The sequence below is a fragment of the Vulpes vulpes genome, chromosome 9 (genome assembly GCF_048418805.1).
Source record: "Vulpes vulpes isolate BD-2025 chromosome 9, VulVul3, whole genome shotgun sequence".
Taxonomy (NCBI): domain Eukaryota; kingdom Metazoa; phylum Chordata; class Mammalia; order Carnivora; family Canidae; genus Vulpes; species Vulpes vulpes.
The window spans coordinates 28122107-28135901 of record NC_132788.1 but is presented as its reverse complement, the minus strand read 5'-3'; the positions used below and the strand labels follow the sequence as shown (position 1 = coordinate 28135901).

Below are 13795 nucleotides of genomic sequence, written 5' to 3'. Positions count from 1 at the left end.
CATAGATTTAGTCAGTGTTCTGTGTCCTAGATTTGGGTGTGTGCATGTGTGAACTGCTTTACTTACAGCCAGATACAGAGCCCCTGTTGAAAAGGCATGAATCATTTATAAAGTTTCTTATCTCTATTTTTAAACTTTATTCAAACGAATAAACAATCTCTTCTATTGGAATTTTATTCACCTGTTTATTCATTTTATTTTATTTTTATTGGGATATAGTTGACACACAATGTTAGACTAGTTTCAGGCATGCAACAGAGTGATTTGACATTTATATATTCTGCTATGTGCGCCATGAGTGTCGCTCCTGTCCCATTACATCACTATTACAGTATCATTGACTATATCCCTTAGGCTCTGCCTTTCATTCCCATGATTTATTCATTCCCAAACTGGAAGCCTCGATCTCCCACTCCCCTTCACCCTTTCTGCCCATTCCCACACTCCTCTCTCCTCTGATAACCAATAGTTTGCTCTCTGTATGGTTTTGTTGGAGTTGCATTTGTGAGTGAGAGGAGAGGACATGAGTGTGTACTGAGGAGGTGAGGATAAAATGAAAGGGAAGAGAGAAGCAAGTGAGAAAGTCCTGGTAGTGAGAAAGGCATGAATCCAGGTGCCTCCCTTATCCTATTTCCTTCTCTGGCACAACTGTGTGCTGGAATTTACACAGATGTAGATAATTATACCCTTGAAACTTGAAATTTGGCTTCCAAAGCAGTTTATCCCATTGTCGACACAGATGCCATTTGAGTGAGAATTTAGAAAATTCAAGAGTTTAGAAAATGATCTCCTCCATCTCTGCCAGAGCCCTCCAAGCTCACAGCATTTGAGAAACCAAAACAAGGCTCTCTGATGGGCTTTGGGGTTTAGCTGCAGGCAGATTTGGCAGCTTTGCCATTCGGCAGCCCTGGCTTGTATATATTCTTTTCTTCCCGACATCCTCCTCTCCCCGGAGCAGAGCCCCTCAGTGAGGGAGCACCGTGCCAGCCCATGGAGAAGAGCACACTTCTCCCTCAGTGGCCAACTGGCCATAAACCATAAGCAGCTGCTGTGTTTCCTGAATGCGGTTCAGAGCTTCTGGACTCAAGGAGAGGGAACAATAGTGCCCTGAAGGTGTCTCTGGCACAAACTGATGCTGGTTCTCTAAAGTGTGTCTCTGAGTTCAATGGTCCAGCAATGGAAAGAGTCCTGCCCAGAGTTCTGTGGGGCAGCTCTCAGGTTAGAGGCAGCTTTAGAAAACCAACAGACTGGATTCAGATAAGGAGATTAAGTGGGGGCTTTACGGAGTGTGCCAGGCTCAAGTCAGTGGCAAAAAAACTTTTGACCTTCTAGATGTTTCTATTTCACCACAGAAACTCAATCACACATCAAGGAATTGATTTTACAAAAAGCTGATTTTAGGCTTGGCTCCCCAAATTCCGCACTAAAATTCCTCCCTGCTACCACACCTCCCTGGAAGGTGGAGAAAAGAGAAGTGAGAGTGAATCAGGTGCACTTTGACAGCAGCCGAATCCATTCCCTGGCTTTCGGGATTTCCCACCCTACACGGAGGCAGGATACAAGTAATTTTTAAGGAGTGGGTAGAAAGCATTTTCCCAAATTCAGGGTTCAAATGTGGAGTTTAGGTTCCAGGAAAATGAACACGGTATCCACCTATGGTTTCATTTGTTAGTTTGGTTTTGTAAAAGTGTCCATAGCTTTCCTTGGATTCTCAGATAGGTCTATAGACCAAACTAGGTTAAGAACTGCTGCCCTGGGCTCTACATTATTTCACAATTCCCTGTGAAATAAGGGACAGAGACCCTGAATATATAGTCCAATAGTGGGTGATGAACCCCTATACTATTGCCAAATTCCCTGAATGGGGAAGTTGGTATCTACCACCTTGGTTTCCTCACAAATGATGCTATACCAACCTCTACTCCTACAGTAAGTGAAATAAGAAAGTGCTCTCTCCCCAACAATCCCATTCCAGCATCATTTATTCCTTTCATGATACTCAGTATATTTCATTACAACCTTCTCCCTTCTCTCGCCTCAGCCCCAGTAGGAATTGGTCTGCCTCAGCTGTCTTTCTCTCCTGGACAGACTCCTTTCCTTATCTGCTCATGCTCATTCTTGGCAAAGGGGCCTTGACTAAAATTATCACCTGAGTACATCCTGTCCTTGTTTCCATTCTTAACAATACCTAAGGGATTATTATAATCCAACACTATATAAAGGCATAAAAAGGATTGAGATATTTGAGCTTAGCGAAACGTTGACACCTGAGTAACAAACCATAAGCAACATCCAACTCTATCACGGGGTGCAGTTCCAATGTCAGCAGAATTGGTGAAAACCTCAGCCAGGCAGACTTCACAAAGGAACACATTTCCATGACCAGACTCTTTCTGTTGCTATTTCTTTTTTTTTTTTTTTGAAAGATTTTATTTATTTATTCATGAGAGACACACAGAGAGAGAGAGAGAGAGAGGCAGAGACACAGGCAGAGGGAGAAGCAGGCTCCATGCAGGGAGCCCGATGTGGGATTCATTCCTGGGACTCCAGGATTGCGCCCTGGGCCAAAGGCAGGCGCTAAACCACTGAGCCCCCCAGGGATCCCTCTGTTGCTATTTCTATTGTTGATACTTCACATAGTCCACTCTTTGCCTACCTCTAACCACTCAGTTCCTTACATCAGTATTAACACGATAATTTTAAGGAATTATTGGTCACTTTTTTCTCATTCTGCAACTTTTCAAAGTTCAGACTTCACATAGAGAACCTTCATCCAGTGTAGCATTGCACCAATAGTACCTTCATTCCTATTTTGTTAATACTCTAGAGTGACACTGAGTTCATCATCCAGGAGAAATGCTACACCATGACAACAGGTGTAGACCAGGATCATCCAGGCAAACTGGGACATGTCACCACATCCTGCACAGAACCATGCAGTGCTCAGTCATTCTCTTCTGTCACCCACTCTACTTGCATTTGCTGCTCCATATCAGATCTCTCTCCCAGCTAAGGCAGAAATAGTAGAAGATCCTCTGGTGCAAGAAGATAACAAATTCCAAGTTAAGAACCTCTTGAAGAAAAAAAAATCACCATTTTATGAAAGTCATGAACTTGAGGCTGCTTTCCATATTGCATTATCACACAGTCCTTTGCTGCGGCCAGCTGCAGTTTCCCTCTTACCTGCCCACTAAGCCATGTTATATTTAATTCCTTGATTTTTGCTCCACAAGTTGCATATAAGTTTAAAGCATCGTTCAGCAAACATGTAATCAGAAAGACAACTAATAAGGGGTGCCTGGGTGGCTCAGTTGGTTAAACATCTGCCTTTGGCCCAAGTCCAGACCTCAGGGTCCTGGGACCAAGCCCTGCACCTGCTCCCTGCTCAGCAGAGTCTGCTACTCCCCTCCTCCCCACTATGCATAGACATGTGCACTCGCTCTACCCCCTCCCTCTCCCTCTGCCCCTGCCCCGCTGCTCATGGCTGAACCTGCTCATTTGTTCTCTCTCTCTCTCTCTCTCTCTCTCTCTTTTGCTTGCTCTCTTGCTCTCCCTCTCTCTCTTTCTCAAGTAGATTAAAAAGAAAACAAGATAACTACTGCTTCTATAGCAGGATTGCCAAGAGCTAGGGGTGCAATCAAAACCAGCCCCAGGCTCATTTTTTCTTCTCTCCACAGATTCGAAACGTGGCAGCAAATCTGTGCGTGGACAGCAAGCATGGAGCGACGGGCACTGAGCTGAGGCTGGACATCTGTGTCAAGGATGGTTCCGAAAGGACATGGTCTCATGAACAGGTACATTGGCCACGGGAAGTGACAGAAGCAAGCCGGGCTGAGGCAGGCATGGAGGGACAGGGAGAGGACAGATCTCTAAGTGGGACGTGTAGGACTTACAGTGGGGTCCTGCTCCTGCCACCAACCAGTTCTGTAGTCAAGCGAATTACTTACCTTCTTCGTTTCTGTCTGTCTCAGAGCAGATGTGATAATCAATTGAGATCATGCGTGAAGACATGCTCTGCATAACAGAAAGGGTGGTAGAGACGTGGATTGTGACCCTAGGCTCACATTTCTATTCCCGGAATGGTAACCGTCAAACCACAGAAAGCCTATAGAGTGCCATGTAATCTCCCAACTAAATTTCACAGTTTTATTGAAAGACTCTTTGTTATTTTGTAAGTTTTGCGTGTGTATGTGACTTTATCTGATCTTATTTTCCCCTCTGGCTACATGTTGAAAAGTATACTCTACATACACCTTTTGTTGCCGTAGCAGTCCGTAATCTTACACACAAAGGACAACTTTGAGGCATAGACCCCAACATAGACTTCATGGGATACTTTACAACCATTTACTGCCTTCGATTGAAAAGGATTTCAGTGCAATTCTGTTTATTAAGCAAGTTGCAATTCCTGACCCACTTTGAAAATTGATGGTCTTTATAAGGGATTTTCCTCACACCATGTGACTTGCAAAAGAGAAATGATAGTGGGTAAAATTGTGTCTGCCCCTTTTTATTGTCTTAATTTTTAATTATGAAAAATCAGGGATGCCTGGGTAGCTCAGTGGTTGAGCATCTACCTTTGGCTCAGGTTGTGATCTGAGATCCTGGGATCGAGTCCCTCATCGGGCTCCCCATGGGAACCCTGCTTCTCCCTCTGCCTATGTCTTTGCTTCTCTCTGTGTGTCTCTCATGAATAAATAAATAAAATATATTTTAATTATGAAACATCAAATAGGAAACTATAAAAATATTCTAGCACACCTTGGTACACTCACTATACAGATTTAATAAGTATCTGCAGCTATTGCCATATTTTTTAAAAGAATAAAATTTACAGGTACAGTTAAAGCCCCTTCCCTATCCTACTCTCTTCTCTCCCTCTGCAAAAGGATACATCCCATGTTCAGGATAGTATAAATTGCCTGTGCTTTGTTTCCCAGAATTGCCCATAATCCCTCTCCTATGAAAATCGAAAACAATAGACAAGCAATTTCCAGTAAGGCTTTAGTTCTCTTCTATAGCTTGGATATTAAACTAGTGAAGACAAACTGTGCCCAGCCTAGGATCTTAAAGAGCTGTTCGGGTGTGCTGAGGTACATCACGTTAGCACCCCCCCTCCCCGTCCTCACCCCGCTGTCCCTTCCCACCCCACCTATAACCTACAGTACAATGCAGAGCAGCATGATTCAGGAAAGCAGCAGTGGATCGAGTGCACAGCACAGTCCAGAATTAATGCGATCAGTCAATGAACCAACATTGCCCTTCCCCTTGCCAGTAATCTGGCCCTTGCACTCTCACCCACAGCCTCATGGTGTTCCAGAAGGACCGGGGGCCTTGTGGGCCTAGATTTCAGCCACTTTAACCTGTGTGACCTTGTGGAATTGTTGAATCTTTCTCTCTTTAAGATTTTATTTATTTAGAGAGAGAGAACTAGAAAGATAGCACGAGTGAGGAGGAGAGGAAGAAGCAGGTCCCCATTGAGCAGGGACCCCGGCGTGGGGCTCGAACCCAGGCCCCTGGGATCATGACCTGAGCCGAAAGCAGTCAGTTAACTGACTGAGCCACCCAACCGTCCCATGTTAAATTCTCTAAGCTGCGGTTCCCCCACCTCTAAATAGTGACAGGAATATTCACCTCACAAACAGGTTGATTATGAGAATAAACCATGACTATGATATAACAGCATCCTGCACGTGTGGTAGGGGCTAAATAAATGTACTTTCCCTTCTGCTTTCTGACATGTCCTCCCCCAGAACACTTTATACTAAACCCAAATTAGAAATCTCTCCCAGGTCCAAGGCAGCCGCCAAAACCAAAAACTATTTATCATTCACTCAAATATATCCTGCTCAGTGTGCAGACACTTATCAGATGGGTTTTAAAGAAGGCTCTGCAGCTCCAGGATTTACTGATGGGAATAAAGTATCAGTAAAAGCTGACTTTCTGCTCCTTCACCCATCTTCTATGAGTGCCACAGGGGTGTGACCAGAGACGTGAGGGATAGTCTGGCCTGTCATCTCCAAGAAGCAATTGTGATTTCACCCTGGAAGCAAGAGAGAAGGCTTCAGAGGCCTACCAGAGTGGAAAGGGATATTTTTTAAAGAAAAAATAAAAAGAAGCATGCCATATGGAAAATCTATGTCTGTTGGGCTAAATTTCTCTCTACCACCCCTGTGCAGCCCCACCAGGAAACACATCTAGCCAGCCAGCTGATTAGGAAGCATGCCTGCCTGAATGCCTGCATCAGGTTTCATAGTTCTATTCCCTGGAATGTTCTAGAGTGAAATATGCTCTAGACCACAGGTTTTAGTTGATAGCCAAAAAATCAATATAAATAAAACCAACTATATTGCATACACTTTAAAAATGTTTGGTTTCTTTTTCCCGCCTCATGATGACCTGCTAAAATCTGTCATGTTATTCAAGAAATAGTCACCAGAGGGCAGCACCAGACAAGCAGACAACCATACAAAGCCCAAGAAGACGAGTTAATCCAGCTCTTTAGAAAGATTTCTGGTCTCTAGGTTCTGAAAACAGAGCTACAGGGAGATTAAACAAAGTTGACAGGAGGTAAAAAATGAATCATCTTTGAAATATGTATCACCATATATCGACTTGGTGATTAAAACATTACAAGCTGATTTGTTTTTGCAATTAGCTGTAAGCTTTATTCACTGTATTACTCAATGATTTATATGAATTAAAACTCATTCTCCTCCATTTAGATTAAAATGCCTGGGTGAAAAAAGAAGTGTATCAGAAGAGAAAAATTATAGGTATTCTTTTTTATTCAGAAGCATTCAAAGAACACACAATGGGCACTTATTAGAGTTGAAATGATCCTTTTTAACAAACAGCAAAAATAAAACACAAAGGAATAAACAAAATAGTTACGTGGGAAATAAAGGATAGTCTACAGAAGCACCTTTATAAGAAGATGCCTTTTGTTGCAGAACACCAGTGATGACTAATTTGGCTTTTGTGAAGGAAGCAATTTGTGTGACTCATTTTTCCAGGGCCATCTATTTAGCTGTTTGAGATCACTGTAGCTTTGTGTACTGGCTTTTAGTTTCCTTTAGGGATCAAAAAAGAGAAAGCAAATAGACCTTAATAGGACTGTATGGTCTGAAAAGAATACCTTCCAAATGCCATTACAAGTCCAAGCGAGAGGGGAAGGGAGAAAGTAGAGCCTTCTGTGGCCATATCATGCTGGGGAGGCAGCACTGCAGCAGGCCAGGCCTTCCTCCCACTGAGGAAGCAGACTGAATGCTCCCTTTGCAAGACCTGGAGAGGAGATGTGCAGGCAGAGACAAAAGCAAGTCATTGTATGGGGCAAAGAACTGATCCTGGGGTACACAGCTCAGAACAGGGATAAGTACCATCTGGAACATGCAGTGGCTCAGATTCCTACCAACCACCTAATAAGAAAATAAAATATAATTAACCAAGGAGAGAAAAATATTTTCAATCTTCTCAAATCAGGTAGCAAGATCAAGGTAGTAAGCATATTTATATTACTATAAACCCAGGCAACATCACATGTACCACACTGACATTAGAGCAAAGAAGTACAAGTTATGTATCATTCTGGATTTGCATTTAAAAGTATCACTTGGGACCCCTGGATGGCTCAGCAGTTGGGCAGCTGCCTTCAGCTCAGGTCATGATCCCGGGATCCAGGATCAAGCCCCGCATCGGGTTCCTGCCAGGAGCCTGCTTCTCCCTCTGCCTATGTCTCTGCCTCTGTGTGTGTATGTGTGAATCTCATGAATAAATAAATAAATCTTTTTTTTTTAAAGTATCACTAAAAAACAAGAAGTGGAGAGATGAACATCAATTTATTCTACAACTGAGGATTTGAGGTTGAAAAAAAAATCAAGAGTTATTGTACAGGAAACCTGAATGAAATCTAAATCCTTCCATCAGTAAAGAACAGCCCAAGGCTGAGAGACAAACCATAAATGTCACAATAACATCACAGAATGCAAACAATGAAAATACATTCATAATGTCTGCTTGTTTCTGGTTTGACAAAATTGCACAGGAGAAAGTGTGCTTAATGAATGAAAGGCTTGGTGCCTGATTGGACTGACATGGCCATTAGGATAAGATGAATGGCAATAAAAAAGCATTTCAAAGACATAAGAGAAAAATTTTAGCTGATGGTAGGTGCAGAAGAATAAAGCAGTTGATATCATCTGGAAATGTCACTTGGAATGCAGGAAAGTAATCACCACATAATCATGATGATGGTGATGATAATGATGATGATACAGCATAAAATACTGTGGAGACCACCAGCTAAAAATCAATCTACAAATCTGAGAATGATTACCTCACTATAATGACAAACCTAGAAACAAGAAATAAAAGTCACCTAAGGAACCTTGGGATAGAATTTGGGCAATAGATGAATAAGTCTGTCAAAAGAAGAATTTGTTGACATTTGCTTTAATAGAGGAATTCTTTTGTACTTAACTGATCTATTTAATAATAAAAAATAAGAAAAGTAAAAATTAAAAAAGCAAAAAGTGGGTCACCTGGGTGGCTCAGAGTTGAGTGTTTGCCTTTGGCTCAGGGCATGATCCCAGGGTCCTAGGACAGAATCCTGCAGCAGGCTCCCCACAGGGAGCCTTCTTCTCCTTCTGCCTATGTCTCTGCCTCTTTCTGTGTCTCTCATGAATAAATAAATAAAATCTAAAAAAAAAGCAAAAAAAATTTTTTAAAGACTATCTAAAAAGATTACATAAGCAGGGGCACCTGGGTAGTTCAGTCAGTTAAGCATCTGACTCTTGGTTTCAGCTCAGGTCATGGTCTCAAGGGTGGTGGGATGGAGCCCTGTATTGTTGGGTTCTCCGCTGAGCGGGAACTCTGCTTAGAGATTCTCTCCCTCTCCTCCTCCTCCTACTTGCTCACTTGCACTCTCCCTCAAATAAGTAAATAAATCTTTAAAAAAGAGAGAGCGAGAATACATAAGCTAGAGGGCCTGGATGGCTCAGTTGGTTAAGCATGGTACTCTTGATTTCGACTCAGGTCATGATCTCAGTGTGATGAGATCAAGCCTTGCATGAGATTTTCTCCCATTCTCTTTCCCTCCCCTCCACCCTGGACACTCTCTCAAAATAAATAAATAAATCTTTAAAAAGACAGAAAGACAAAAAGGAAGGAAGGAAGGAAGGAAGGAAGGAAGGAAGGAAGGAAGGAAGGAAGGAAGGAAGAAGAAAGAAAGAAAGAAAGAAAGAAAGAAAGAAAGAAAGAAAGAAAAAAAAAAAAAAAGAAAAAAGAAAGACAGACATAACCCTGAACACTTGAAGTGTGTAGGGACCAACCATTTAACTCCTGCAGATGTGATTTCCCCCAGCTGAATGATGAGGGGCTAGGCTAGGTAATGATGACTGTTCCTTTCAGCTCTGGCCAAAAAGGGAAGCTGAGGCACAGAAGGAAATGGAAAAATCAATCAAGACCACCAGTTCCTGCATGGGTTGGGCTGCTTACAGTACCATGGAAATGTGATATTTCAGTGGAATTAAGACTTAATCAGTGCTAATGACAGGTTTATAGGACAGGAAGTTTCTACTTCAGTAATAGGTAACCAAGTCCAGAATCTCTGAAGATGAAGTTTCAAAAAATAATATTATCATTGACAGTGTTGTGATTTGACACAAGCAGCACAAATTCATTTGAAAGACAAAAAAGACCAATTGATTAATCTTGTCAGTTATCCCAGAGCCCTTTCTGTTAATAGAAGGGGTGCACATTTTCATTTATTAAATAGAAATTTTGATGGATATTTATTATGCATCATGAATTGTTCTGGATGCTGGAAATTCAAAGATAAGAAAGATATGATTCCAACCATTAAGAATCTGTCTAGCGAGAGATAAAGAAACATAGATGGACAATCATGATGAAATAAGGTAAAGGAAGAGAAGGAGTAAGGGGTTTGAGGGGAAGGCTTCTTGGATGAGTGGGTGCCTGGACTGAATCTCAAGGAACTCATGAGCATGGACGAGGGTGGCTGGTGAAGTGGTGAATGTTGGCCTCCTGACCACAGGGATTCTCATGATCAGAGTCGCAAAAGGGAAAATGCAGCTTGATCAGTGCAAGGAACTGCACACATTTTTGAATTGAGATATCACTGGCGTAGGACATATTAGCTTCCGTTGTATGGCGTAATGATTCAATATTTGTACATACTGCAAAGCGATCACCGCAGCCAGTCTAGGTAACACACAGAACCATCCGTTGTCACAGAATTTGTTTTTCCGGTGGTTGAGAACTGTTAAGATCTACTCTCTTAGCAACTTTCCAATGTTTTGTTGTTGCTGGAACTTAAACAACAGAAAAAGGGATGCAGCTAGGGGGGAAATACAAAGGCCGGATTATGGGGAATTCTTATATGTTAAAGTGTTTGTACTGTGGTCTCTAAGCATTATGTGAAACACTGTGAGATTTTAGGACAAGAGGTAACGTAGTCAAACGGTTGTGAAGGAAGATGGGAAAGACTCCAATCAGGAAGTTATTTCAGTAGCCCAGAACCTGGGCACGTAGATGGCTCAATCAGTTAAGAGGCTGCCTTTGGCTCAGATCATGATCTTGGGGTCCCCAGGGTCCTGGATGGAGCTCTCTGTGGAACTCCTTGCTCAGCGGAGAGTCTGCTTCTCCTCCCTGCTTTTGCAGTCTTGTGCTCTCTCAATCTCTCTCTCCCTCTCAAATAAATAAATAAATTCTTAGAAAAATAAATCTTTAAAAGAAATACTGAGGGCAAAGGTAGTGGAGCTAGAGAAGGGACTACTTCCAGCAATATTTGGAGACAAACATGGTAAGACTTGCTAATCTATTAAATAAGGAGGGTGAGGGAGGCAAAGGGGTTAAAGATGAAAGACTCAAAAAAAAAAAAAAAAAAGAAAGAAAAGAAAAAAAGATGAAAGACTCCCAGATTGGCAAGTGAGTACTATGACCACCAACTAAAACAAAATAAAGGAGTAGGAACAGGCTGAGAAGGAAACAGAATCAATTGAATCTAGGGTGTTTTGAACTTAAGATATCCATGGGACAGGCAGGTGGGAAATCCTGCATGGAGTCAGGCATATCATATGCTAAGTTACTAACTATTAGTATCCAAGTATTGGAGAGAGTTGAACTGAGCATGCATAATAGCAGCTAGAGGATGTACAAGGACAGGATGCAAGGGAGAGCCCTGAGCCATACCTATGTGGAAGAGACATACAGAAGGGACATGAGCAAGATAAAAAAAAAAGGGTAACAGAGGAGCACAGTGTTTCAGAAGCCAAGGGAGTCGTGAGTTCTGATTTAAAGAGTGATCAAATCGGAAATACCTAGCTGCTCAACACTTTTCCTTGATAAGTCACTCTCTTGCCTGTTAATTTAAATGAATCTAAAAATGTCTCGGTCCACAATCAAAAGGAGGGGGGGACTATAAGAAAAAGAGACCACACAATGTCTCTTCATGAATCTATTTCACATGCCTCACCTAAAAATCTTTGGCCTTCTATTTAAAACATTCTATTTAAAAAAAAAAAAAACATTCTATTTTGTCCTGTCTTCCAGGGAAACAGAATATAGTCACTCACCATTATCCAGGCAATCCACTTACATATCTTTTGATTCGCATAATTTCTCTCTGATTTTCTTCCAACCATTTAACCCAGTTTTTTCAAGTTCTCTGCAGTCTCCCCACCACCTCACTGTCTTTTGTTAGCCATTCCTGGCATTTTGCCAGATTCTCTACATTTTTCTCACCCAGGTAGGATGGAAAAACTGAAAAGTTCTGAGGGTCTGATCAGTGCCAAGTGTATTCTCTCTCCGCAGCTCAGCATCCAGCTCGCTTTTGTATCAACAAGGCCCCTTTGACAGCTCTTTATCCTGCAATTCACAGCTTGGCTTCACAAAGGCCTCCTTAAGTCCTATTCTAAGAATTATATAACCTCATTGAAATTATATTTATTTTTTTAAAGATTTTATTTATTTGTTCATGAGAGACACAGAGAGAGAGGCAGAGGGAAAAGCAGCTCTCTGTGGGGAGCCTACCCCAGCGCCCCTAACCTCATTGAAATTTTAGAATTGGAAGGATGCAGAGGGCTCATCTAATCTATTTCCCCCACTTACTTGAGGATTTCTCCTACCGAACTCCTCAGATGGTTGATCAGCTCCAACTCAAGAAAATCAACACTTTTCAGTGATAAATCACTTACAGAAGTGGTTTTTGTCTTAATTTAATATACTGTAAAATCCACGTTAGTGCCTCAGAAGTAGCATTTTTCAAAAAATAGAATGGGATGGATAGGATAGAATAGACTAAACGAGGAGAAGATTGGATGGAATACCAGAGTCTAATAAATGTAGTAAGATGGGCAGCCCCGGGGGGCTCAGCAGTTTGGCGCCTCCCTTTGGCCCAGGGCATGATCTTGGGGTCCTAGGATCAGGTCCCAGGGCTCTCTGCATGGAGCCTGCTTCTCCCTCTGCCTGTGTCTCTGTCTCTCTCTCTGTGTGTCTCTCATGAATAAATGAAATCTTTTAAAAAAAATAAATGCAGTAAGAATAAATATCCTTGTGTTTTCATCTGAGAAGGAAGAATTTGTATAACGTGTGTAAACTGTATCTCTTACAGTGTGGTATAGCCCAAAACTTTCTAAGTCGCCCTGCTGACTTATTCATACCAACCCTAGAAAATTAATTTGCGTATTCTTTACTTCATTAAGCTCAGCTTCCATTTAAATCAAAATTTGCACACTGCAAGCATCAATCCAGCTCAACTGGGCTCCTGGTCTTTTTGCAGTTAATCTGTTTATTTGGGCTGTGTAGTGTTTGATCCAGTAACATTTTATCTAAATGAAGAATGTAATGCTTCTCTCTGGAGCACCTGGGTGGTTCAGCCATTAGCGTCTGCCTTCGGCTCGGGTCGTGATCCCCAGGTCCTGGGATCGGGTCGTGATCCCCAGGTCCTGGGATCGAGTCCCACAACGGGCTCCCTGCAGGGAGCCTGCTTCTCCCTCTGCCTATGTCTCTGCTTCTCTGTGTCTCTCATGAATAAATTTTTAAAATTTTTTTTAAAAAAAGGAGCTTCTCTCCTTCCCTCTCTCCCCTACCCCTCCATCCTTCCCTCCCTCTTTCTTTCCATGCCACCCCTTTGTTATTTTTTCTGGTACCTATTTGGAAACTCCTCATTTGTATTTTTTGGCAGCCCAGGCCAAAGGTGCCCTGTTGCAGCTATAGAGTTTTATGATTACATGCCTTTTTCAACACCTCTATTATGCCTAGAAGTTGTTCTTTTCGGGTAAATCACAAAGCACAAATTCCACATTGCAAAAAAATACCTCCCCCCACCCCCACCCCATGCTCTCCAGACTCTAAACTCACTGTAGCTTTTATGTTACTGTTGTTTTGTTAGCTCTTTACTTTTGGATGGAGAGAAGATATTCGACCTGGTGAGCCACTGCACACCCGAAAATTCTGCTTCGATGCCATCTCACACAACAGCCCAGTCACTCTCTATGACTGTCATGGCATGAAGGGGAACCAGCTCTGGGGACACAGAAAGGTAAGACTCAGTTCATTGCAGGCATTCTCAAACTGCTGGGCTCAAGGCTTTCTAACTCAAAAGTTTGTCAACACACTGTTTTGATTTAAATTGTTGCCTGGACACAAGTATACATTTTGGACTCAGAAACTTTGTTGGAGACCCTCTCCAACTTTGTTGGAGACCTCCAGCAAAGGTTCAGGGAAAGACAGGGTCTGCTGGAAGGGGCATTGCTTTTGGCTTTGCTTGCTGTCT

At 42.2% G+C, this 13795-nt stretch overlaps 1 protein-coding gene across 1 annotated transcript in view; it reads left to right on the top strand.

The window, feature by feature from the left end:
* GALNTL6 (polypeptide N-acetylgalactosaminyltransferase like 6) overlaps window positions 1-13795 on the top strand; it is a 1143667-nt gene that overhangs the window by 1112133 nt on the left and 17739 nt on the right. Inside the window, exons 11-12 of the mRNA XM_026017526.2 lie at window positions 3678-3794; window positions 13412-13561. Coding sequence (XP_025873311.1) covers window positions 3678-3794; window positions 13412-13561 — 267 coding nt within the window. The remainder of the gene's footprint in view (window positions 1-3677; window positions 3795-13411; window positions 13562-13795) is intronic.